The sequence below is a fragment of the Globicephala melas genome, chromosome 15 (genome assembly GCF_963455315.2).
Source record: "Globicephala melas chromosome 15, mGloMel1.2, whole genome shotgun sequence".
Classification (NCBI taxonomy): domain Eukaryota; kingdom Metazoa; phylum Chordata; class Mammalia; order Artiodactyla; family Delphinidae; genus Globicephala; species Globicephala melas.
The window spans coordinates 81,922,598-81,947,763 of record NC_083328.1 but is presented as its reverse complement, the minus strand read 5'-3'; the positions used below and the strand labels follow the sequence as shown (position 1 = coordinate 81,947,763).

The following is a 25,166-nucleotide window of genomic DNA, read 5'->3' as shown; positions in this document are numbered from 1 at the left end:
TATCTAGGCCTGAAGAATCAGTCAGAAAAGGAGAAAAAGGTGTTCTTTTGTGCAGGTGGACAGTTCCCACCTCCAGTGGCTGCCAGACTGGGGGATGTGGGTCCTCGTCTTATAGGATGTTGACCACCTTTGCCTTTGCATGTTGCTTGACCGTGTCTTCTCCCTCTGGACGGAGGTGGCTGACTTTCCTTTCCCCCATGATTGTATTACCTGCTCGTAGCACATGCCGGAATTAGCACACATAACTGTATGGATCCTTTCTCGCTTCCACAGTCAGATTATTGCCAGAGGGCTGCTTGATATCTTCCGGGACTTCAGTAACAATGAAGAAGACTTCATAACGGTAATGGAGATCGTGGTCAGATTGTCAGAAGATGCAGGTTTGTACAAGGATTGTATACTTTTATTTTATTTATTTATTTATTTATTTCTACGCGGGCCTCTCACTGCTGTGGCCTCTCCTGTTGCGGAGCACAGGCTCCAGACGCGCAGGCTCTGTGGCCATGGTGCACGGGCCCAGCCGCTCCGCGGCATGTGGGATCTTCCCGGACCAGGGCACGAACCTGCGTCCCCTGCATCAGCAGGCGGGCTCTCAACCACTGCGCCACCAGGGAAGCCCGCTTATATTTTTAAGTTGTACATTTCCAAGAAATTGTATATAAGCTGTGATAGCTGATTGGCTTGCTTTAGATTTTGATCATTTTAACCGAAAATAGAAAAATAAACCCTTCCATATAGCTCCCATATTAGTTTAAAATATTCATATGAGCATGACACAACGCTTTTAAAAAGGCTCGAGTGGATGTTTTGAGCCCTTAAATGGATTCTCTTTGTAAGTGAGTCACCGTTTACGGTGCTGAAGCAATTATATACTCGTGTGAAATTTAATGTGGTGTATTGGAGCTAGAGCCGCTCTTTCGTTTAATGCTTTGCCTTAGAAACAATTGGGGTGCGTGGATTGTGGGGGAGTGCATTTATGAAAGAATTATTTGTAACGTATACTTTCTGGCTGGAATTTGAATAAGCACAGCCCATAGGTCTTGCATATATGCCATTAGTTGTAATGGGTTTTGGACGCTGGCCCGGCATGCAGATGTCTTGCCCCCTCCTTGATTTATATATGGCTTGTTATAATAGAGTTGTCATTCTCTCTTCTTTTTATGTTTTTGTATTGCCGTATAGCTTATCAGCTTTTTATGTTTTTGTATTGCCGTGTAGCTTATAAGCTTTTTAAGCTTGTCTGTAGCATAAATACTCTAAATGGGAAATGATTTTTTAACCTGCATTTGTCTAATTTCCTTGATGAAGTATTTTAGTAAGAAAAGCTAGAAACTATCAATATATACTATATAAGATGCTTGGCTTATTCTTATATAATTCTTTGTCTCATTTTTTTATTGCTGCAGAGCCCACAGTGCGGGCTGAGCTGCTGGAACAGATTCCTCCTATTGCCATTTTTCTACAAGAAAACAGGTCTGATTTTCCAGTGGTGCTCTCTGAACATCTCATACCCATCGTGGTGTGGTGCCTCGCAGATCCAAACAACCAGGTGTGAAAAATTATAACCTTAAGGTCTTTGTAGCAAATTCTCTTTCGTCTTATTTTCGCTGATATTCATAATTCAGAAAACAGCTGCTTAGAGTTAAGTGACTCAAGAATGAAAGGTCCCTTTGTGTTTCTTTAATCACATAGGAAGGTAGATGGCACGCATTCTTATTATCATATTTCTTTTTTTCCCCCACTTTTTACTATGTAAATTTTCAAACGCACCTAGCCGTGGCGAGAGTATTAAAATGCATGCCCGTGTACTCTCCACCCAGCTCCAACTATCATTAACACTTGACCAGTCGTTTTTCATTTATCTTACCCAGATAAATCCAACCCAGATAAAAGCATTTCCCAGACATTTCAACTGTAAATGCTTTAGTATTGCTCCCAAAGAAATCCAGACACTTAAAAAATCCCCATAGCGACAGTACCATTATCACAAGTATAAAAACTATCAGTAGGTCCTTAATATCATCTAACATCTAGCGACTGTTCAAATTTTCCCAGTTTTGTCATAAATCTGCTTTTTGCAGATAGTCTGTTCAAATCAGAATACGCACAAGGTCTACACATTGTATTCGATTGATGTGTCTTTTAAATCCCCTTTAATTTGTAACAGTTCTTCCTCCGCTGCTGTGTATTTGTTGAGGAAACTAGGTCATTAGTCCTATAGGTTTTTCCACATTTGTGATCCGGCTGATTGCATTTCCAGTGTTGTTTGAGATGTTCCTCTTTTCCCAGCATTTCCTCCGAACTGGTGAAGCCTAGAGGCTCAGTCAGACTCAGATTTTTGTATCGTGTAGTGAGAACACTTTTTAGGTGTTGCTGTGTTTTCCTGCTGCATCAAATCAGGAAGCACAAAAGCAGTGTCGTCACCGGATTAGGTTTTGTCAGCCTTATCTGTTTATGACAGAGTTCCTCATCAATCTGTGATCAACCATTAGTTATCATCACCTAGATCTGGGATTTTGTTAGAGGTTGCAAAATTGTGATGCTCTAATTCCGTCCTTCTTTTATTTTCTATTTTTTGTTGATGTATAGTTGGTTTACAATGTTGTGTTAGTTTCAGGTATACAGCAAAGTGATTCAGTTATACATACATATGTATATATATTCTTTTTTTTTTTTTTGCGGTACGCAGGCCTCTCACTGCTGTGGCCTCTCCCGTTGCGGAGCACAGGCTCTGGACGTGCAGGCTCAGCGGCCATGGCTCACGGGCCCAGCCGCTCGCGGCATGTGGGATCTTCCCGGAACCGGGGCACGAACCCGTGTCCCCTGCATCAGCAGGCGGACTGTCAACCACTGCGCCACCAGGGAAGCCCCATATGTATATATATTCTTTTTCAGATTCTTTTTTCTTATAGGTTATTATAAAATGCTGAGTGTATTTCCCTGTGCTATATAGTAGGTCCTTGTTGGTTATCTTTTTTATATATAGTACTGTGTATCTGTTATCAACATCATTCCTTCTTTTTTTTAATAAATTTATTTATTTATTTATTTTTGGCTGCATTGGGTCTTCGTTGCTGCCTGCAGGCTTTCCCTAGTTGCAGTGAGCGGGGGCTACTCTTTGCTGTGATGCGTGGGCTTCTCGTTGTGGTGGCTTCTTTTGTTGCGGAGCACAGGCTCTAAGCATGTGGGCTTCAGTAGTTGTGGCACGCGGGCTTAGTAGTTGTGGCTCACGGGCTCTGAGCACAGGCTCAGTAGTTGTGGGCTTAGTTGCTCCAGAGCATGTGGGATCTTCCCAGACCAGGGCTCGAACCTGCGTCCCCTGCATTGGCAGGTGGATTCTTAACCATTGTGCCACCAGGGAATCCCTCATAATTCCTTCTTAATTTAATAGCTGGAATTCTTCCATAAAGAACTTCCCCCTCAGCTATTTGGTAACTCTGAAAAACTGTCTATGGGAGACAGGTTAAATGATTTACTTTTCCCCTTTATTTACCAGTTTCTAGAAGAATCAGTCGGTATCCTAATAATCTACAAGGTTACCAATTAGGTTTTAAAATTTTATGTTGAGTACTATTATGAACTCCTGAATTTTAACATATTAGATATGTTTTAAGCCACTGTAGTTTTTATTCTTTTTAATAATCAAATTGTCCTAGTTTTGACCAGAGGTAACCCTTCAAGTTGGCTCCTTAATTTTCTTGATGTGATCCAGTAGACTTTGCTAGCTCACTTTACCTGGAATCAGCTATTTCTCCAAGGAGCCCTGGTTCCTTTATGAGGGAAATAACAATAAGAAACGAGAATGTGGGTACCAGAGATGCTCATCGCTACAAGAGTGGTCATGGCTTCTAGTGACAGAGCAATTTATTTTCTTAAAAAAATAAAAATTCCTCATGAGTTTATATTGATATTTCCAACTCAAATTTAAGATTATAGGGCTTTTACTTACTTGATTTTTTTTTACTTGATTTTTATATTTGTATCTTTTTATTTGTTTTTTACACAGTATAAATCTTCCTTCTTCATGGTATTAATGTGTGTGTGTGTGATGTGTATGTGTGTGTATCTAAAATAAAAATACCAGTAGTATTACTAACAACCTGGTAGGATTACTGAATATAGTTTAAGATTTCTTTGCAGTTCTTTTTGCTTTTAGGCTATCTCCCAGTAGAGATGCACAGTCATATTAATATTACTGTATTTTAAAGTCACTTGCATTAACCCTTCTTTTTGTGGTTAAGCTGCCATCCTGATACACAGTTAGGCTCATTTGTTTTCATTTATTTTTCATTTTTAAGAATTGCTTTAGCTTTTACGTTTTGATCTAATTTAGACTTGTAATTATTTAAAATGTTTTTACATGATTCTAAAGTCAAAACTGTAAAAGAAAGTACATTTAGAGAAATCTGATTTCTACTCCTGTCTCCCTCCCCGTTCTCTCTCTCCCCTATGGATGTTCATTTTTATTAGCTTTTGGTTTGTTCTTGCCTTCAAAAAATACACACGCACAAATAACTCTAAGCAAATACACATATGTCCTCGTATCCTGTACCGCCTTGTTCTGCTTTCAGGTGTGAGGTGGCATACTGTCCCTGGTGCTCTCTCCCTTGCTTTTCCCGTTGTCTTGGTGTCCCGGAGATTAGCCCATGACAGGCGAGGGAAGGCCTCCTCGTTACTTTTCCCAGCATCAGAGCACTCCACTGTACTTTATCCGTAGACCTTAGGTCATGTCTACCTTTGCCACATTAAAATTGTTGCAACAAATAACCTTGTGTCATTTCTGTTTCTGTCAGTTGATTCTGGGGATGGATTTCCACTAATTTTTTTATGATATGCCAAGTTTTTGTTATTGTCATTGCCAAGAAAGTCTACAGTTGTGACTTGTATTTTTCCCTTGATCCAAGCATTCTTAAAAGACCAGATGCTCACTTTTGACTATCAGACAGTGTGATGGGATTAAGGATGTTTTTTTAAAATTTTTTTGTGGTACACGGGCCTCTCACTGTTGTGGCCTCTCCCGTTGCGGAGCACAGGCTCCGGACGCACAGGCTCAGTGGCCATGGCTCACGGGCCCAGCCGCTCCGCGGCATGTGGGATCTTCCCAGACCGGGGCACGAACCCGTGTCCCCTGCATCGGCAGGCGGACTCTCAACCACTGCACCACCAGGGAAGCCCAAGGATGGTTTTAAATAAGGAAAGAAGTCATCCTGCCTCCACTGTCCTGTCATCAGTGTTTTGATCATTTTCGCATTTTCTTCTGCGGGCGCTTACATGTTTTCCTACGTAGGTCTAATCATAACGCGATGCAGTTTCCTCCAGCCATTCATTTGTTCAGACAGCTTCTGAGTGCGCATCACGAGCTGAGCGTGGCGCTTCTTGCTGGGGATGAAGAGATGAGTAGCACGGATTTTTCTACCCTAGGAAGCTCGTCTGTGTGTCATAGACGTTGTACATCTTCATAATCTTCATATTTTTAATTTTTTTGAATGCTCAGCTTCCTTTCAGCTTTCTTGTCCTGTAGATGCAGTGAGCTTCACAAAAGGTGCAGTTTTATTTTTCTGTCGGCTTTTCTCTTTCCTTTGGATACATTCTTAAAAATGAAGTTATGCTGGGTTGGGGGACTTGACACGTCCTTGGCCTCGTCATGTATCACTGTCTTACATTCGACTCCAGAGGAGGGAGGCAGGAGCCGTGGTTTTGGTCCCAGGCTCTCGCGTGGTTCCTGACACTCAGCCTGTGTTTGCTGAGGCGTCGTGTCCGTGGCGCAGAGCCGGCTCTCCCCGCTGTCGGCCTGTGCTGTTCACGCACCTCCACTGCCCGCCTCCGCCCTGCTGTACCTCGGTCGCTCCTTTCCTGGGGTCTCCAGAGCTGCCTCCTCTGAAGTCCTGAAGATGTCGTCCACTCTCTCACCATTGACTTCCCACCGCCCTGAGCCCACCTGCCCTGGAGACCTCTGGCTCCCCGACCCGCTCTGTACCCTGCTGTTACTTCCTGTTCTTCCTCAGCTGCTCCCTCTCTCATCCTGCCCTTTAGGCCGTCTCCACCATCACGCTCCATTTCTTTCCCTTAGACCGTGCTTCCGCCCTCCCGGCCCTGCTGCCCGCAGCCCACCGGCCCCCTCCATCCTGGGTTCCCATCTTGGTAGGGGAGTCACATCGTGCACTGACTGGGGCCATTGCAAATCTATGGGTTCCAGTCGCCGCTGGGCTTGCAGTGCTGCTGGCAGTCCTGTTACTTGTCCCTCATCAGCTGCTTTTCACGTTATCCTTGGCAGCTCTCATCAAGCCTCTTCACCTCACCCTGCCTTGCGCCTAGCCGGTGACCTTGCATTTTACTTCCCAGAGAAAACAGAGACCTTCAGTCTTCATCCCTTCTCTCAATGAATGGACCCGCCATCCACTTTCTTCAGTTCCCCAGAGCCACAACCTGGGAACCACCCAGATCCTTCCTTCTCTCACCTCCTACAGCTGGTTAGACCCAAGTCTCCTTTGTTTCCGTAACAAACACATAACCTCTTAAGACACCCCCTCTGCCCTTCCTGTCGTCTTTAAACACAGGAATATGATGAAGTCGCATCTTAGTGAACAGTATTCAGACTCTTTAGCGCCCTCAGGCACAGCCCAGCCCCCTCCATGGGCCTCCCGTCCCCATCCCGCCGTGGACACCACAGGCGTCCGCCCCGCCCCTTCCTTCCGTTCCTGCCGGTCTCCCTACTCCTTCCCAATGCCTCTCTCCTCCCATCGGTCCCCACCTCCCTCTGACAGATGCCGACCGTGTGGGCTGCTCGCAGTGCCTGAAGGTCCCCGATGAGTTACGATTCGTAATTGGGCCAAGACGAAGATTCCGCTGCTTGAGGCAGTGGGTGTGCCAGGCCCCATCCAGCACCTGCATTCCGGGACAGGCTGTCTTTCTCTGTTCATCGTCAGGTACTTTTCATGACCATTGAACATGCGAGGTGTAAAATTCACAAAATTGGGCACGACAGCAGTGTTGTCACCACGACTGCCTCGATTGCTAACAGCTGCGATTTCTTGAGCTCTCACTGTGTGACGTACCGTGCTCTTGTTTCCTCTTCCTAACCATCTCGGGAAGAATGGGCATGCTGGTGAGTTCATCCTTGTTTCAGAGGTGAGGAAGCCGAGGTGCAGAGAAGTGTGGCCGTGTGTGTTGGGAGCCCGGGCTCATGAGGCTCATCTGGTGTATGTTTTGGGATTGCCCAGGTCTACTGGACATTGTGACCAATAGTTTCTCTCCCATTCTAGACTCTGAGCCCCTGACACTAGGACCTGGGTCTTCTTTATTTATCTCTGTGACCTAGCAAAGGGTCTGGTGGCTGGTAGGTATTTGGAACTGCACTGGCTGTAAACTCTCCCTTTGGTAACATAGCTGTCCTGGGCTCCTTGCCTTCTGTCTCAGGGGAACGGCCGTCCGACCTCCTTCTCCAGTCTGATGTCTTCCTTCCCCTCTTTGGTCCCATCTCTTGTTCATAGCTTGCTTATTTTCCAGTCTCTTGCTTTTCTCTTTCAGTTATAATCATGCCTAAGTCTCCCTCATCTTTGTGTCCCCTGGCCTTGACCCTGAGTACACCATCACTCCTTTTCCAAGTGTCTGCACTGTGGCCTTGACCCTCTGTGGGCTCCCATTCAGGGGTCAGCTCGTTGTATTTCAGCTGGTGGTCCCGAAGCCAGTGACAGGTGTCTTGCCATGGACTCAACTAATCTCATTGTGAAATCTGATGTTTTGGTTTTTTTCAAAAATAGTCTTAATTTTTAGAATTTCATAGAATATTTTAATCACATGGGAGGGTTATGTCATAAACACCCACATCCCTAACCGCCTATATTTGAGAAATGTTAACATTTTGCAATTTTGCTTCAAACCTTTTTATTTTTATTTATAGGTTGCAGGTATGGTGAAAACTGCACTGGGTCCCTCCTCCATCCCATTCTCCCTTCTCCCTTTTCTGTAGGAACCTGCCACCCTGGCTTGGTGTGTCCCTTCCATGCCGGGTTTTATAGTCACACCGCCTGTGTAAGTGGCCCTGAATAAGAGTGTCTTGTTTCGGGTGCTTTTAAAACCTTACATGAATGACATCAGGCTGTATTTTCCTTTCTGCCACCTACTTTTATCCCCCCCGTTTTTAAGATCTATCCCCGTTGATCCAGAGAGCTCCTGGTCAGTCATTTGAACTATTTTATGGCGTTGCATTTCTATTTTTTTCACCATTTATTTGTCCAGTGACTTCCTTTTTCCTTTGTTTGATCCTTTCGCCCCACTTGCCGCTGTTAACTGCTTTTGCGGTTTTGAAGAAACCTTTCTTGGACGCCCATTCAGCAGTTAAGGTCGCCCCATCCCGATATGCCCCAGACACTGTCCTTTATGTATATGAGGTCGTTTCGTCCCCACAGCCACCTGTGCGATAGGTACTGTCATTGCCCACTTCTACAGGTGAAGAGATTGAGGCTCAAAGAGGCTGATCCCCCGCCCAGGAGGCCCCACTGGTCATCATCGCACAGCACAGGGCAGGCACGGCATTCGCGCCACTGCAGTGTCACCTGTTGGGCTCGGAAGTGTCCCCCAGCCTTTCCCTCCCTGCCTGCGTCTTCCCCAGTCTCCATCGCCAGCCCTGGTCCTCGCCCGCCCTTCAGGCTGTTGCCTGGTCTTTTTCTCTCATGGTGCCGGGTCTCATCTGCTCCCCTGGGCCTGCGGAGGTCCCTGTGCGTGCGAACGCCAGGATGCCGCGTCTCAGCCAGGCCTCCGGAGTTGGTGTGTCGCTGACCTCCTCCCCCAAAGCCCAGTGGCTGGCTCTCCCTAGAGGTCTGCTGCATCAGATCCGCAGAGTTCAACTTCTCCAGCACCCAAACCTGTTCTCTCTACCTTCAGTCTTATTTTCTCTGTTTTATTTACTGGTGCCTGGAGGCAAAGATTCCGAGTCATCTTTGATTTTCTGTGACCACATGCATGCAGGGACCCCCTCTCCTCTCTGTCCCCTGCCCCCAAGCCCATGCCTGGTCACAGCCGGAAGCGTCGCTGCACAGGAGCCCCTTGCCTGCTCTCAGCATTTAGAAGCCTTCGAGGTTTCTAAACTGTCACCCTCACTGAGGCCAAGACGATCTTGCCACTCCTCTGCTTTTCCACCCTGGGGCTCCCACGGTGCCGGAGTAGCCGCCAGAAGTCTTAGTGGGACCTGGAAGCCTTTCCCGCTCCAACCTCGCTGGCCCCTCAGGCTCGCACTCCGCCATCCACCCGCCGCCCCCATGCGGTCACCCGGGACTTCTCCCCAGAGTTCATCTTTCTGCTCGTGAGCACGCTGTCCTCTCCCCTTTTCCTGCTTGCGGTGTTAGTCTCCTGGGGCTGCCAGAACAAAGTACCACAAACTGGGTGGCTTAGAACAACACCACCTCTTCAGAAACTTCTGCTGCCAGGCCTCCGGGGTTCCAGCCTCCCGGGCTCGCCTCTTTGTGACCAGGGCCTGTCTTATCACCTGCGGCTCTGCCTGCACGTTTCTGGGCCCCGTTGCCATTCCCCTGCCTTCCCATCACTGCGATGAGCTGCCAGTCTCATTACTTCCTCCACAGATTGGAATTTCCTGTGCTTTCACTTCCCCAAAATGTCCTCTCTCTAGCCTCTTAGGAGCCCTGGAGCTCTGGTGGTCGCTCACCGGGTGCAGACGGTGAGGGGCAGGCAGCTCCCCAGCCTTCCGTCTCTGGCCCCGGGAGCCTCTGTGCGCGTGTCCCGCTTCGCAGAGCAGGTCCTCCCCGCCAGGGCTCTACAGAGTGTCGGGAGGACAGCGCCGTGTTTTCCCACCCCCTGCATGCATGGTACCCACTCTCCAAGTTCACTCTCTGCGGTGGGAAGACAGACAGCAATGTATCATCATACAGGAAAAATGCGTGTGTGTGTGTGTGTGTGTGTGTGTGTAGAAATCTGGGGTAGGCGTTGTGAAGGCAAAGTGCAAGCCTGGTTACGCCGTCAGAGTGTAGATGCGGAACCCGACCCGAGTGGGAAACGGGATGTGTGACTTGAGCGCAGAGGAACAGTCGGTGCTGTTGGTGGCCTCATCTAAGGCCTGGGGGAGGAAGTGACCGAAGGGCCAAAAGATCCGTGTGGTGGGGCGGGCGGGGGCGGGGGAAGGAGGCAGGGGCCGGCCTGGCACTCACCGTAGGGAGTTTGGTCTTTGATCCTGAAAGCACTTTGGCTCATTCTGTGTTTCACCTTTTGCCTCTTCCAGGTTAGAAAATCAAGTCAGGAGGTGCTGTTGATTCTTCTGGAACAAGATCTAATTTTCCAGCACGATATTGAAAACAAAGTGTGTCCAATCCTGCTGGCGCTCTCTGCCCCTGACGGCGAGGATGAGTACAAAGCAGAAGCCGTGAGTGTAAGTCCCTTGGGGAGTGACAGCCCCGAGCCTCGGCGGCCCGTCCCATAACTTGACGTGTGCGGGACTCGAAGCGTCACGTGCGTTCAGTGCTGATCAGCACTGTTCCCATAAACAAGGCAGCGGTGGTGTGGCCTCCATCAGAGAAAGTTCTGAGTTCAGATCCAAGCTTGTCGTGGAAGTGATTATCCTTATATCCAATTGTTTCCAGAAGGCAAAGCTTGGGAAATCAGAGTGATTCAGGCAGAGGTGAGGCAGCTGGCATGGACTCCTGCTGGGCAAGATGCTGAGGTTTATTAGGTAAACCTTGAGCCACCTTGGGTCATGGATCCTGTTTCCCAAAGTAAGGAACCGAGTGCATGTTTGGGAGCTGCTTTTAGGTGGTACTTGGACAATTAAAAAAAAAAAAATCGAATGGACATGTGTGTCTGTTTTATAAATTAAGATGAGACTAAACTAGGTATGTCAGCAAATAAGAGAGAGTCTATCTGAAGAATGTGGCCATCATGTTTACAGCAGTTTGAGAGATGCTGTGTTCAAGTCTCTGTGCTCTTGTCAGTTAAAGGTATACGATGAAAGAAAGAGTGTAAGTACTGAATGTCTTCTACTTTTAGTAGTTAATTTTGTGGTATCCTTGGGTTTGTAGGATTCTGTGCCCATTATGAAGTGATTATGCAAGCAAGGACTTCCTACTTGCTTCTGGAGCCCTTGTTCACAAACTAGCTGTTGACGAGCCAGTGCTGGCCTTTACGTGCCGCCCTTAGACTAAGACCCAGCTTGTCCTCGGGCTTCTCCTTCGTGGGTCAGGGGAAGGTCATCCAAGGCTACCTTGTGTTCCGTAGCTGCCGCTCCCTCCCCAGGGACCGGGGCAGGGGTTGCTGCACCGGCCGGCCCTTTGTGTTGGCATCACAGAACTAAACAGCTCCAGGAATGTTCCAGCATTTTAGGAAAATACATAAGGATTTGCAAAATCTTAAGCCTTAATTGTGAGTACAATAAGATATGGTTGTTTTCTTGGTTGAGAAAGAATGATGTTCGAAAAAGGAATTCTTTTTCAAAGTGGAAACATACACCACGGAGCTAAAAATTTGTAATACGGCATCAGACCATTGGGTCATTATTCTTCATTTATGTAAAAGTTGTCCTCACCTATGAGTTAAAGGTCTGGCTTTTTTAACTAATTTAATTTTTTGCATATTCCATATGTTTATAAGATGAATCAGGCTGAAGAATAATTGATTATTAAAATTCAAATTCTCCAGGGTTCTTTGATAAATTTCAAGTTTCCCTGTAAGAAATTAAATTCATTTTGCAGGATGAACCTGGATAATGTCATTTAGTTGGGATGCTTGGCAGCCGAGCGGTAAACTTTGCCAACTAGATCTTCTTTTTCATTTGAAAGTTGGTTAGGCTAGTTTCCAAAGCTACAACTGACAACCAAATATCTTACCCCTAAAGACTGCCAAATACCATGACAAATAATTTTAAAGGCGTTTTTGCATGATTTTTATTTTGTTTTGTTTCCAACCACTCCATTCTTGTCAGCAATATTCTTCTTTTCTTTTGGTGAAGATATTTGGAAAATATAACAAGTCTTCAAAAAGCTCTCTTCACATTTCACTTGCAGAACAAATTAGTTCACATAAACTGCACTTTTTATTCAAAGTGGGTTGCCGATTTCATTACTTGAAATGTGCAAGCTTTTAAACGTGGCTGCAAAGAACAGAAATGGTCTTGAACCCTCCCCAGGTAGAGGCACATCTGCGTTTCAGGGCACTTCTGGAAGATTGCCACTTCTCCTCCCTTAGGGCCCCAAGGGAAGCAGGATTTGGGGCTCCTTGCCTGGCCCGTGTGTGCTTGGGTCAGACCCAGAAGCTGTTCTGTCTTCCCTTATTTCCTGGAGGTCAAGGAGTCTTGGAGGGGGTCGCACTCCTTGGACCCCCAGAGTCCTGGAGTACAGAGGGTGCTGTTCTCTTTTCAGCTAGGAAATGACAGTATGATAGGGAGTGGATTTCATTCTTCAAGGGACGGAGGCCACGTGTGGGATTGGCAGAGCTCCCCCAGGAGGATAGCGCTCTCTCATTTAGCTGGTCTGAGTGACACCCCAAACACTGTGGCTACCAACATGTATGTGTGAGGAGGTGACAGGTGAGAAAAGAAGCAAATTGCACTGCTCCGATGCCCTTGTATTTCGGGCTTTCTTTGCAGCCATATGGTGTGAATGTTGCTACGTCCGTATGTCCATAAGCACACACTCTCGGAACAGTGCCGTTTTGAAGGAATTGCTTCTTGCTCCGAGGAAACGGCGTGCCTCTATAGACAAAATGTGCATCTATTCGTTAGCCTTTGTATTCCCTTTGGAAGTTACAATCAGTCGATTCTGATGCCAGCAACCCTAGCGTATACATGATTGAGAGGATCGGGGCTGGCCAACTGGACACGTCCTGGGCATTTTAAGATTGACTTGTGCAGTGCAGGTTATATGTATTAGGTGTTGGTGTCTTATGTCCTGGTTTCTCAGATAAATGCGGTTTGTTCTGTGAAGTCTGTCTAATATGCCAGGTGACATTAGCGACTCCCTCCTTCACCCATCCCGGAGGCTTGGTTCATATGTCTTCTGTCATTTAGCAATCGAACTGCGAACTTCATTTGTTTGTTTATTTCTCCTTCAAAATAGTCCGCTTCTTAAACAACAGGTGTCTTTCTGCCCTCGGCACCCAGCACAGTGCCAGGCCCAGAGTCAGTACTAAATAAATGTTAGTTGTTGAATGAATCAATTGGTAAAACGTGGAAGCGCTGTATCCTGTAATTATATCTAGACAGCATAAACAGGCCACCGGAGACCAATTATAATTCCTCTCGCTCTCAGGAAGGCCATTAGCATTCTGAGATTATAACTAATTGTCAGAAGCCTATTTTTCTCTCACAACACGTTTTCACATTAAGGCTTCCTCATGTTTTGTTGTCTTCCTGGTTTTGAGCTCATTTTTATTTGTGCATTTATTTAAAAAGAATGTTGTGGTTGTGTGCCACAAAGAATAGTTGGCCCCCAGCAACCGAGTGAAGATCGTCATTGCATACAAGTGGTTCCCAGGGCCACGGGAATGTCATTTCTTGTCGCTCGGAGTGCTGACTTTTTAACGATTCTGGATTTGTTGCACACGGGTAGTAATAAGGTCGTGTGGGCGTGGCAGATGGAGAGGGTGGATAGAGATGCCGGGCCCTGCTTAGTTGTCCGTCACCCTGGATATGAAGCCTCGTGGCTCATTTATGTGGCTGTCACTCTATGCAGTTCTGCCGAGCATCAGATCAGAAATACGTGTCTTCTAAACTCGGAAGACACAGCCTTTCCCTCATTTGTGTTGTGGGGATAGCTTCCTCTTCCCCCACCCCAGTTGGTTCTCTTTTCCCTCTTGTCTGCTATGTGCAGATTCCAAGTAGAATAGTGGGTGAACTGCTAACCAGGAGCTTGCTCTGCTGTTTAAAAAAAAAAAAAAAAAAAAAAAGGCAGTGCTGTGCAGTGGGCAGAGCAGACATGAGGGACGGGAAGTCCTTCCTTCTTTCCTTTTCCTTTTTTTTGGAGGGGGGATGGGAGAGTTCTTTAAACATTTTGGGGGGTAATTTTTCATTCTGTCTTAATTTCAAACTTGTGGAAAAGTTTCAGGAGTGAACTCCTGTACATACTTTATCTCACTTCTCCAGTGGTTTATACTTAGGTCTGTTTGTTTAATCACATCCTCTCTCTTTACACATCTGCACACACACACAGATATATACATACACATATGTGTGTATATTTTCTGAGCCATTTGAGAGTAAGTTGGAGACATTGTGCCCCTTTACTCCTAAATACTTCAGTGCGTATTTCCTTTTTAAGAACAAGGAAATTCTCTCCTAAACAACCATAGTACACTGATCAAAATCAGGAATTTTAACCCTGATACAATACTAATATCCCATCCATGGTTCATGTTCAAATATTGTCGTTTGTCCAGGATTACACATTGGACTGAATTGTCGCATCTCCTCTGTCTCCTTGAACCTGGGGCAGATCTTGAGTCTTTCTCTGAATTTTGTTAACATGTTGGAAGAGGACAGGCCAGTGCTTTGGTGGAACGTCTCCCAGTTTAGGTTTGTCCTGTGTTTCCTCGTGACTAGATTCAGGCTCTGCATTTCTGGCGGGATGCCCTGGAAGGAATGTTGTATCCTTATGTGTCACGTTAGGAGGCCCAGGACTTCAGTTCGTCCTGAGATTGATGATGTTAACTCTGGTGACTTAGACAGAGGTGTCTGCCAAGTTTCTCTGCACCGCTTTTCCCCTCTGGACATAATGAGGGGAGTTACTTTGCAGCCACACAAGTTTGCTGTCCATCAAACGTTCACCCACTAGTGTTAGCATCCACTGATGATTCCGGCTGTCGCTCTACTGTGAAGAGCGTTCCCTTCTCCATTATTTGCTGACATTTTGTTGAGATTTTTACATCTATATTCAAGTGGACTATTGTAAGCAGTTTTCTTTTCCTGTTATGTTTTTGTCAGCTTTTAGAATCGGGGTTATTCTGGCTTCAGAAAATGAGTTGGGAAGTATTCCCTGCTCTTCTGTTTTCTGAAAGATTTTTTTTAAGATTGGTGTTATTTTGCCCTTAAATATTTGTTAGAATTCACCAGTAAAACCTCTGGTTCTAGGGTTTTCTTTGTGAGATGGTTTTTGATAACAGATTCAACACAGATATGGGCTATTCAGGCTTGTTATTTCATCTGTGTTATTAGGTAAGCTGTATATTTTAGGGAATTTATTAATTTCATCTAAGTTGTTAATTTATCAAGTTTTTGGGATAAAGTTGCTTACAATATTCCCTTACCTCTTTTTTTGTTTTGTTTTGTTTTGTTTTTTTTGCGGTACGCGAGCCTCTCACTGTTGCGGCCTCTCCCGCCGCGGAGCACGGGCTCCGGACACGCAGGCCCAGCGACCACGGCCCACGGGCCCAGCCGCCCCACGGCACGTGGGATCCTCCCGGACCGGGGCACGAACCTGCGACCCCTGCATCGGCAGGCGGACTCTCAACCACTGCGCCACCAGCGAAGCCCCTCCCTTACCTCTTAATGCCTGGAAGATCTGTAGTTTTATCCCTTTCATTTATGATACTGGTAATTTCTACTGTTTATTATTTCCTTCCTTCTACGTACTTGAGTTCAATTTGCTTGTAGTTTTCCAGTTGCTTAAGGAGGAAGCTTAGTATTTTTCAGCCTACCTTCTTGTCTGCTTCAAGGGTTTAAAGCTACACATTTAATGTTTATATATTTGTGAGGTATTGACTCTTTTACTAAGAAGTGACTTTCTTTATCACTGGCAGTAATCTGTATCTTGTAGTCCACTGTGATATTACTGTAACCACTCCAGCATTCTTATGTTTACTGCCCATCATGGTATATTTGTTTACGTCTCTTTACTCAAAACCTTGTATGTCTTTACATTTAAAATCCTCCTGCTTTCATCAGCATAGAGTTTGGTCTTCCTTTTATAGCCAATCTGATAGTTTCTGCCTTTTAATTGGAGTGTTTATTCCATTTATGTTTAATGTAATTATTGATATATTTGAATTTAATTCTGCCATTTTGTTATTTGTTTTCCATTTGTGTCATTTGTTATTCTGTTATTTCCTGCCTTTTCTCGGGCTAATTGGATATTTTTGTATACTGCACTTTAATTTCTCCATTGAGGATTTTCAAAAATGTGGGACCCTGCAACATCGTAGCTCCCTTCACCCTCTCCTCCTCTGTGCTGTGGTTGTCATATACATTATGACATGTACATCACATGATGATCCTGGTAATGTGGTATTATGATTTTAGATTTGAACAGTTCTATCTTTGGGAGAAAGTAAGAAAAGGGAAAAAATGCATAGCCCTTTATACCCGCATTTTTACCATTTTTGGTGCTCTTGCTTCCTTTCCTAGGTCTGAGTTTCCATCTGGTATCATTTCCCTGCAGCCTGAAGAACTTCCTTTAATACTTTTTTTGAATTTGGTTGGCTGCTGATGAAATCTCCCAGTTTTAATCGGAAAATGTCTTTATTCTGCCTTCTTTTTTTTTTTTTTTTGCGGTACACGGGCCTCTCACTGCTGTGGCCTCTCCGATTGCGGAGCACAGGCTCCAGACACGCAGGCCCAGCGGCCATGGCTCACGGGCCCAGCCGCCCCGCGGCACGCGGGATCCTCCCAGACCGGGGCACGAACCCATGTCCCCCGCATCGGCAGGCAGACTCCCAACCACTGCGCCACCAGGGAAGCCCCTGCCTTCATTTTTGAATGATCGTTTTACTGGATATAGAATTGAGGTTTGTTTTCGTTTTTCCTTGCAGCACTTTAAAGATATCACCCTGTTGTTTCCTGGGGAAGTCAGCTGTCATTCACATCGTACTCCTGTGGAGAAAATATCCTATTTGGGCAGTGTTTGGCTATTGTTCCTTTAGGTGCTTTTTCTCTCTTTCTCCTTTCAGTCCGGGCCTTATAAAGTTGGGACCCTTGATATTGTCCCAACAATAGGTCTTTGAGGTTCTGTTTTTGTTTGTTTGTTTTGTTTATTTAAGTAATTTTTGTCTCTGATGTTCAGATTTAGTGATCTTCATTGATCTGTTTTTAAGTTTGGTGACTCTTTCTGTCATCTCCAATCTATTAGCCCTTTCCATTAAATTTTTTATTTCAGTTATTGTCGTTTTCAGCTCTAGAGTTTCCATTTTGACCTTTAAAAAAATATATTTATTTATTTATTTATGGCTATGTTGGGTCTTAGTTGCAGCACGCAGGATCTTTCATTGTGGCAGGTGGGATCTTCCGTTGTGGTGGGCGGATTCTCTAGTTGTGGCGCACGGGTTCCAGAGCGCATGGGTTCAGCAGTTGCGGCGTGTGGACTTAGTTGCCCCACGGCACGTGGGACCGTAGTTCCCTGACCAGGGATCGAACCTGCATCCCCTGTATTGGAAGGTGGATTCTTAGCCACTGGACCACCAGGGGAGTCCCCATGTTGACCTTTTTTTATAGCTTATGTATCTCTATGGTGTAGAGACTCCCTATGTGTTCTTTCTGCTTGTATTTTCTTCTCATCTTTGAATATATTTATAAAAGCTCCTTGAAAGTGATTGTCTGGTGGTTGCAACATTTGGATCATCTTGGTGTTGATTTCCATTGATTGATTTTTTCTTTATTATGGGCCACTTTTTCCTCTTAATACATAGTTATTTTTAATTGAATACTGGACATTAAAAATGATACACTACAGAGATCTGGATTCTGTTTTATTTCTCTAAAGTGATTTTTTACATAGCAGGCAGTAGTCTTGTCTGACCTCCAGCTCCCAGCTGTCTCCTTTGTGCAGAGCAGCAGCTGACGCCTCTGCTCAGTTTGTTTAGTTTCTGGCTGCCGCTTTTCTGCCGGGTCCCTGGGGTCTCCCCATATATGTGTAGTTCAGCAGCAGCCAAAGATCTCAGCAAGATATAGACACAGACTTTGGACCTTATTTGCAAATTTCTCCTGTGGCAGTTCATCTTTTAAGGACAGCCTCTGCTCCAGCTTCTGCCTTTTGGTTGCCCTCCAGTACTCTTAGATGATTGTTCTTTTTATGTGTTCTTCAAGATTCTATAATTGTTACCTGTAAGAGCGTGAGTCTGACCAGGCTACAGTGTTGTTGCCACAAGTCTGGGTTCTTCCGCACAGGCCCCACCTCTTTGCTGAGCTCTCCTACCTGCTCGTTTGTTGCGACTCTGTCTGCCGTCTAGTTCTTGAACAGATATATAATAGCTCTTTAAAATCCACGAATTCTAACGTCTGGATCTTCTGTGGACTTGGTTCTAGCGATTGAGATTTTTCTTGAATGTAAGTCACATTTTCCCATTTGTTCTCACGTCTGTGACTAATGTATCTTCTCAATGAAACATTGCAGAAACTCTGAATTCTGTGTTTTTCCTCTGAAGAGTGTTAACATTGTTCTAGCAAACAGTTCAGATTCTGTTTCCTTTGCAGTTCTCAGCAGCTGAAACCACACAGATCCTTCTGCCTTCAAGCTATTGCTTTGCTCTGTGAAACTCACCATCTCCCCTGTGCCCACGTGGTGCTGAGATCAGCCAAGGGTAAGAGTGGGATTTAGTCAGAGGTAGGGGCTCTCCCTTCTTTAGCTTCCTTCCTCTATCCTTCCCTCCCTCCCAGGATTTCTACCCTCACTTGCCAGCCTCCCTGGCCACCTCCGTCTCTGTCCTCTGACTTCTCAAGCCAGTAAAACGGTAGCTTTGACTTGGAAGGCCAGCTGCCCCGCATGGCTGTACAGAATGAAGGACGCTCCAGGCAGAAAGGCAGCAGCAAGCAGTGCATGTTGTACCCAGTGTGGTTTCCCCTCTCAAGCGTCTGCTTCCATTTAGTCCCCACCAGTGTTTGGTTAGTCTTCAGTGATCGCCTGTGAGCCGTCTTTTATGCTTTGTCCAGCTGTTACTGTGTGTCCCACCTCACTACTCTTTGGTTTTGGTAACATGACTTAACCTCTCTGAGCGTTAGTTTCCTTATCTGGAAAAATGAAGATAAATGATACTCATGTCATAGGGTTTGAGGAACATGAAAGAGGTAACGCACATCAATTGTTCATTCACGTGTCGGGCACATGGCAGGCACCTGGCAATAGTAACTCTTCAGCTTTAGACAAACCGTATCTGAGTAAAACTTGAAAACTATTGGCCTTCTATTGATACAACTTGACAAAACGCAAAAGAAGGTGTTCTCTGTTTTGACCTCCTGGGTATTTTGGCAATATTTTTTTTTTTTTTTTTTTTTTTTTTCCGGTACACGGGCCTCTCAGTGTTGTGGCCTCTCCCGGTACGGAGCAGAGGCTCCGGACGTGCAGGCTCAGCGACCATGGCTCACGGGCCCAGCCACTCCACGGCATGTGGGATCTTCCCGGACCGGGACACGAACCCGTGTCCCCTGCATCGGCAGGCGGACTCTCAACCACCGCGCCACCAGGGAAGCCCTTGGCAATATTTTTGATATTCGCTTTCGGGATCCAGTTAGTGATACGTGGGACATTTACACTTTGGTATTCCAAGTGACCCAAGTTTTCTTGTTATTTGTAGGTAATCTGCAAGCTGGCGTCAGTGCTGAGCAAGAGCGTGGTTGAACGCCGGCTGCTCCCTCGATTCTGTGAGCTGTGTGGTGATGGGAAGTCGTTCAAGTTTGGAAGGTGGGAACGTACAGTTTCAAAACTTGAAAAATTCAAAAAGTTAAACAAGATTCAAAACTGATTCTTTTAAAGTGCCTGGACTTCCTCAGTAGACACAGTCTGGATGAAAAACGTGGCCAGTGTGAACTGTGTAAGGAAAACAGTGAACACTGTTGCCAGTTTTCCCTGCCATCCGGGCATCTGTGGAGACGTAGGGTTAGACGCCGTGAGGGTAACCCTCTTGGGCACAGGAGGAAGAGACATCGCTGGCTTGTGCTTCAGTGCTGGCGCCCAGGCGTGCAAGGCCTTTCATCACTGGGGCTGACTGGCTCCAGGACCCTCGCATGTTTGCTGTACCTTCCAACTGCACCCCCTGCACTGCCCTCCCCGTTTATCGCTCGTCACTCGGTTGTCATATTCTTCCTTCTGAAGACCATTGCCAACCCCCTCCCCGAGCAGCCTCACCGTCGGCCTTGCTGTGCAGCTGCCCATCTTCCCTGTGGTCTCCCCTCGTGACGCAGAGGCAAGGAGCTGGGTCTCATTTACCATGCAGAGGACGTTAAGGGTGTCTTTTGCTCTAGTGCTAACCAGAAGCATTGTGTATCGAGAGGATGAGGAGCCACAGCGTCCTAGCGTGTGGTGCTCTATTGTAAGTCTTCTGTTTCCGGTGCAGTGGAGGCACCGGGCTCAGTGAGTGCTTGTTAGCTGCCCGACCAGAGGACTCGTTGCTCTCAAGGCTCCCGCTTGTCAGTTTACACAATTTGTTAAGACAGAAAGAAATCAGAGAATAATGAGTATGCCTTTTGCCTTTTTAAGGTTTGTGCCACAAATTTGGGTGATATTTGTCGTGCTGTCGGACAAGAAGCCACTGAGAAATTTTTGGTACGTGACGTTTTGCCAGCTGTACTTGCTGATGCCCTTCTTAGGGCGCTTGTGAAATCAGTGGTGACGTTTTGTATTTATGAGTCTGTTACTTTGGAATGGCAGCTCAGTTTTGCATCCATCAGTTTCAGGTTTCTTGGCTGCTGAAGCTTACATTTCTTATAAGCCTCAGGCAGCTGGTATGTGGGATGCTGCAGGGGCAGCCCCGCCCTCTTCCCCGGGGACTTCTGCTGTGGCTTCCTCACTGCTTGCTTTACGGCCCGCCCCCCCCCCCCGCTCTTCTCACTGTCTAAGCCGCCCTCTGTCCCTTCTCGACTGCTCTTTCTAGAACACTGCTCCACCACCTCGCTCCTGGGTTTCAGAACCTGTGGGATTTTTTTCTTGGTTTACAGATTAAAATCCAGACCCGTGTTGACCCCTCAGTTCCTTTCACAAGTACCTTTCCTGCCTCACCTCCACTCGCCTCCCTCGGGTCCGAACACCGCCCTGACCTTCGGTCGTGCATCTGAACCGCAGGGAGGGTGAAAGGGGGCATGGCCGGGGTCTGTATTTTTGCTGAAGTCCCTGGTGATTCTCAGCACAACAGTCTGGAGAACCACGTCACCAGGCAGCCGGGGGGCTCTTCAGGGCCTTGCAGCTAGCTCTCTGCTCTCGTGCACCTCCCTGCCCCTGCTCATTACTGTCCGTCTCCTTCCAGAGGCTTCCCTGCCTGGCGGGGGGACCCTACTCACACTTCACACCCAGCTTGCGTGTGCATTTGCCTCTGTCAGGTTCCTTCCCTGTCTGGACTCATCTACCCACTGGGTCTCCCTTTTCAGCATTCCATGACGTTCTGTTCAGAGTGCTTGCGTGTCCCCCACCACGCCTCATTGCAGCGTTGCTGACGGGGACTTCACTCCATCACGTTCACCTTTGCTTCTCCACTGCCCACCCAGGACCAGGCCCCCAGAGAACTGTGCTGAGTAAGCACTTGCCGCTTTTACATGACAGGGCGTGCTACCTGTATGGCTGGAATGCAGCTAGCTTACCCGAAGCGCCGCACGTTTACGGTCACACCGAGGAGGACCGATGTGAACTTGTAAATGGACTCACAACCGTGTTTATCCAGCGTGATGACAATCCGTTGCATTCCACCGCACACAGTTTGTGTTCCGTGGACTGGAACTATTGGCGGTACTGTGAGGTTTTAACAGTATGCCTTCTTTCACTAAAGTACCCCAGCCAAAGACCGTGGGACCTGGGTGGGGCCGCTAGTTGGGGAATCCACAATTTCAGAGTCATTCACAATTCTCTACAGTTCACAGGTGCATATCAGTCATTCAGCCTTTGGGGCGGTTTTCTGTATTATCTTGTTGAATTTAACGCAGTCATTTACTAGGATTAAGAGGTAAAGGAAGTTATTTCTGTTTGTTTCAGATGATTCCTTTTGGACTCGTAGCTAGTTCCCTTTTGTGTCATTAACTTAAGGCTCTGCCTTAACTACATCATTGAAACAGGTCTGCCCTTCCTTCGGGTGACATGGTTTTGTTTGCTTTGGTAGCTCCCGAAGTTTTTTGAGCTCTGCTCAGACACTGCGTGGGGGATGAGGAAAGCCTGTGCGGAGTGCGTCGTGGCGTGTCCCACAGCACGTCCCCCGAGGGCCGCGGGGCCAGGCTCTCGGCGCCCTTTATCACGCTGGTCAGCGACCCCTGTCGGTGGGTGAGTGCGGCCACTCGCGGGCCTCGGTGTGGCTTTGCACTGGGCGCTGTTACTGTGTCTTTTCGGTAACGGATTTGGTGTGTTTAGACTTTGTGAGGATTATTAGGGCACCTAAAGTCTCAGAAGCCTGGTGTGTAGTAGGAAAGCGGCACACACCGCAGCGTTCATAGCAAACGAACATCACAGAAACGAGGAAGGAGGAGGAGGAAGCTGTAACTGGATCGTTGCCTTTTCTGTTGTGATCATAAACATGCCCGCAATGATGAATAAGGGCTGTTCAGATGCTGTACGAAGTCTGGGATTATTTGATGTGGAATTAATATTCGGGAAGCATACAGACTACATGATGGCACTCAATTTTTCCTGATTTTCTGTTGGAAGATAGTTTACTTGGAACCTAGGGACGGCCTTAGGAAGCAGTGCATCTGCTTACACGTAACGTGGCAGACAGTGGATTCGCTGGTGATCAGCCGTCTGTGCAGCCCGGGATCAGACCTGGCCGACACCGCGTGCACCGCGCCCTTCTTCTCTGGTTTCGGGTGCGCCAGGCTGCCTTCCAGTCCCTGGGCCCCGTCATCTTCACCTTTGCCAACCCCTCCAGGGCTGGCCTTTATATTCGAGAGGACGGCACCCTGAGCGTCCGGCCACCGGCTCCGGATTTGGACTCGGGTTTCACCTCCGGGTCACCGGGTGCAGGCAGCCATGGGAACATGCCCTCAGCCTGGTGAGTTTCGGCTGGAGTAGTTATCAGGATCCCGGCGTCACCTCGAGCGTCCACCTAAAATTCTAGCAATTACCTTGTCTGGAGCTTTAGTAACGGTGACCTTCTGGGCACGGTGGAATATTAGAGCTTTAATTATGTAAAGAAGCAAAAAAGTAATTGCAATAATGATTTTGAAACATGACTAGTGGGTTATAAATAATGAAGCTACTGTGTCTCCTAAATTTAGATAAAATATTCACTCAGAGTCGTGATTAAATAACCAATAAAGAAAATTTTCTCTTACTTTTTGATTAATGAAGTTCTTTGGATAATTTACACAGGGAAGATGTGAAGTCTCCCCAATAGAATTTTGTGCCGTAGGATTTATCGTGCACATGAAGGTGACATTCCTGGCTCACCGTTAGTAGGCCCACACTGTTCTTCTAGTAAGTCCTAGTGATTGATCTCGGGTTTTTTCCTGTTTCCTCGGAAGACGATGGGTACGTACTAAGCAGGCCACGCGAGGTAGTTCACAAGCATCTCTCCATTGCGAATATTCCTCCTCAGCCGTGTGAGAGGAGGTGATTCACATCTCGGATGGCACAGATGCTTCGTAAGATGGGTGCATCCTTCTCTCCATCTTTCTCCACCAAAATGCATTGAGTTCTTGCTGAAGGTCAGGCCTCTGTGCCACATCTTCCTCATCAGGACTTTCCAGGTGGTTCACCAATAGCCAGTTCTTAGCAGCTCTAGCGCCTTTTATTTTCTAATGCCTGCCCCCGGTGGAGGTACTGATGAGCAGTAAGTGCGTGAAGTCTCGCCACGGAAGGGTGCCCGCGGAAGCCAGGGCTGGTGCACCACTTGAATGTAATGGAGGGATTGGGTGAACCTTCCTGTGGCATTTTCAGTGCTTTAATACTCCCAGTGGGGCAGAGGGTACCGATTGGACCTCTTATCCTCCGTGAGGTTATTAACTTCTGGCACCGGAAGACACGGGAGGTTGGGTAGCGAGGTAGAGAGGAGGACCGGCTTCGCAAGGATGGGGGTCTGATGTTTCCCCATTTTACTTCCAGTCTATTGCACGGTGCTAAAAATTTGCTTCCCTCAATTTAAACTAGTTCAACAAAGCCAGGCCAGACAGAGCCAGCTCTACCCATGGAAGACACATCCACGGACACCAGCAATTTTCCGTGCGTCAGTAGCTCCTCCAATGGCCTGACGGAGAAGCCAACGGAAGACTCTGTCTTGGCTGGAGCCGAGGTGACCAGGCTTTCCCCCGAGGCCACGAAGCTCCCCAGTATTAACGACCTCCCCGTCAACAGCCATCCTGGACCAGACTCCTGGGCCCGCCCGGGGCATCCTGAGGACGTTTTCAATAATTTCCTTTATTGGCGAACTCCTCTCCCTGACATAAGCAAGGACTTAGAGCTGCTCCTGAGCGAGGCTGGCCCGCAGGAGGAAGGTGGCGGCACACCCGAGGCCGTGCATAGGAGCTGTGTGGCTAGGAGCGAGATTCAGAGAGTCCTGGATGGTTTGCAGGAGCATGTGATGAACGATCCAGGTGTGCAAGGTAGCTGTTGTCCACGGTAATGAAAGAGAAAACGGGATCTTTCTGGATTGTGTGTCAGCCGGGCCCGTGTGGCTGTCCACGTGTGCGTACTTCCCTCGATCGACCCTGCGCACCCACCACGGGGGCGCCTGGCCCAGTCTCCGCACAGCCCTCACGCCGGGGATCCTGCTGTTGCAGGTCTCTGCGAGGGTTTTGCCTCCTTGCTTTTCAGCCGTGTGACCCGGTTCTCAGATAGAAGCGGCTAGTTCTCGGGCGTGTCTGGAGCGGTGGAAGTTTTATTAGCTCCTTGGACACGGTTCTGTCTCTCGCCGTGTGACAAAGCCCTTTCTAGCTACGAACAGCCAAGGAGGGTGCTCCTTTTGGAGCCTGTTAACTCACCTGAAGCTTAAGGTCTTTCCCTTTGTACAGCCAGGAGGAGCACAACTTCTTCTTTGGGGTATTTTTCATTTTGTGACCAGTGTTCCCACAGAGCGTCTGATCTGGGAGCCAGGCCCTGCAGTCCAGATCCATCACCATGCCTCTTCTTTCTCTAAACGGGGCGGTATTTGTATTCTTCCTTGAGTTGGGGAAATTGGAAAAAAACAACACTTGCTGCCGGGCAAAGATTTGTGAAGCTTTCGGGAAAGGAAATGTGAAAATCCAGTCAGCCCTGTGATTATTCTTTGTCTTTAAATTTATAAAGGAAATTAAGTCAGTGTTTGCTGAAGGAATGAGCACATGTAACATATCGCTT

At 47.1% G+C, this 25,166-nt stretch overlaps 1 protein-coding gene across 1 annotated transcript in view; it reads left to right on the top strand.

Moving 5' to 3' along the window:
- Nucleotides 1-24,678, top strand: part of LOC115844501 (putative serine/threonine-protein phosphatase 4 regulatory subunit 1-like) — a 50,065-nt gene extending 25,387 nt beyond the window's left edge. Inside the window, 10 exon segments of the mRNA XM_060285338.1 lie at nucleotides 274-380; nucleotides 1,407-1,549; nucleotides 10,232-10,378; nucleotides 19,495-19,614; nucleotides 20,397-20,462; nucleotides 22,003-22,066; nucleotides 22,069-22,169; nucleotides 22,709-22,884; nucleotides 23,982-24,433; nucleotides 24,611-24,678. Coding sequence (XP_060141321.1) covers nucleotides 274-380; nucleotides 1,407-1,549; nucleotides 10,232-10,378; nucleotides 19,495-19,614; nucleotides 20,397-20,462; nucleotides 22,003-22,066; nucleotides 22,069-22,169; nucleotides 22,709-22,884; nucleotides 23,982-24,433; nucleotides 24,611-24,678 — 1,444 coding nt within the window.
- The last annotated feature ends 488 nt before the right edge of the window (nucleotides 24,679-25,166 follow it).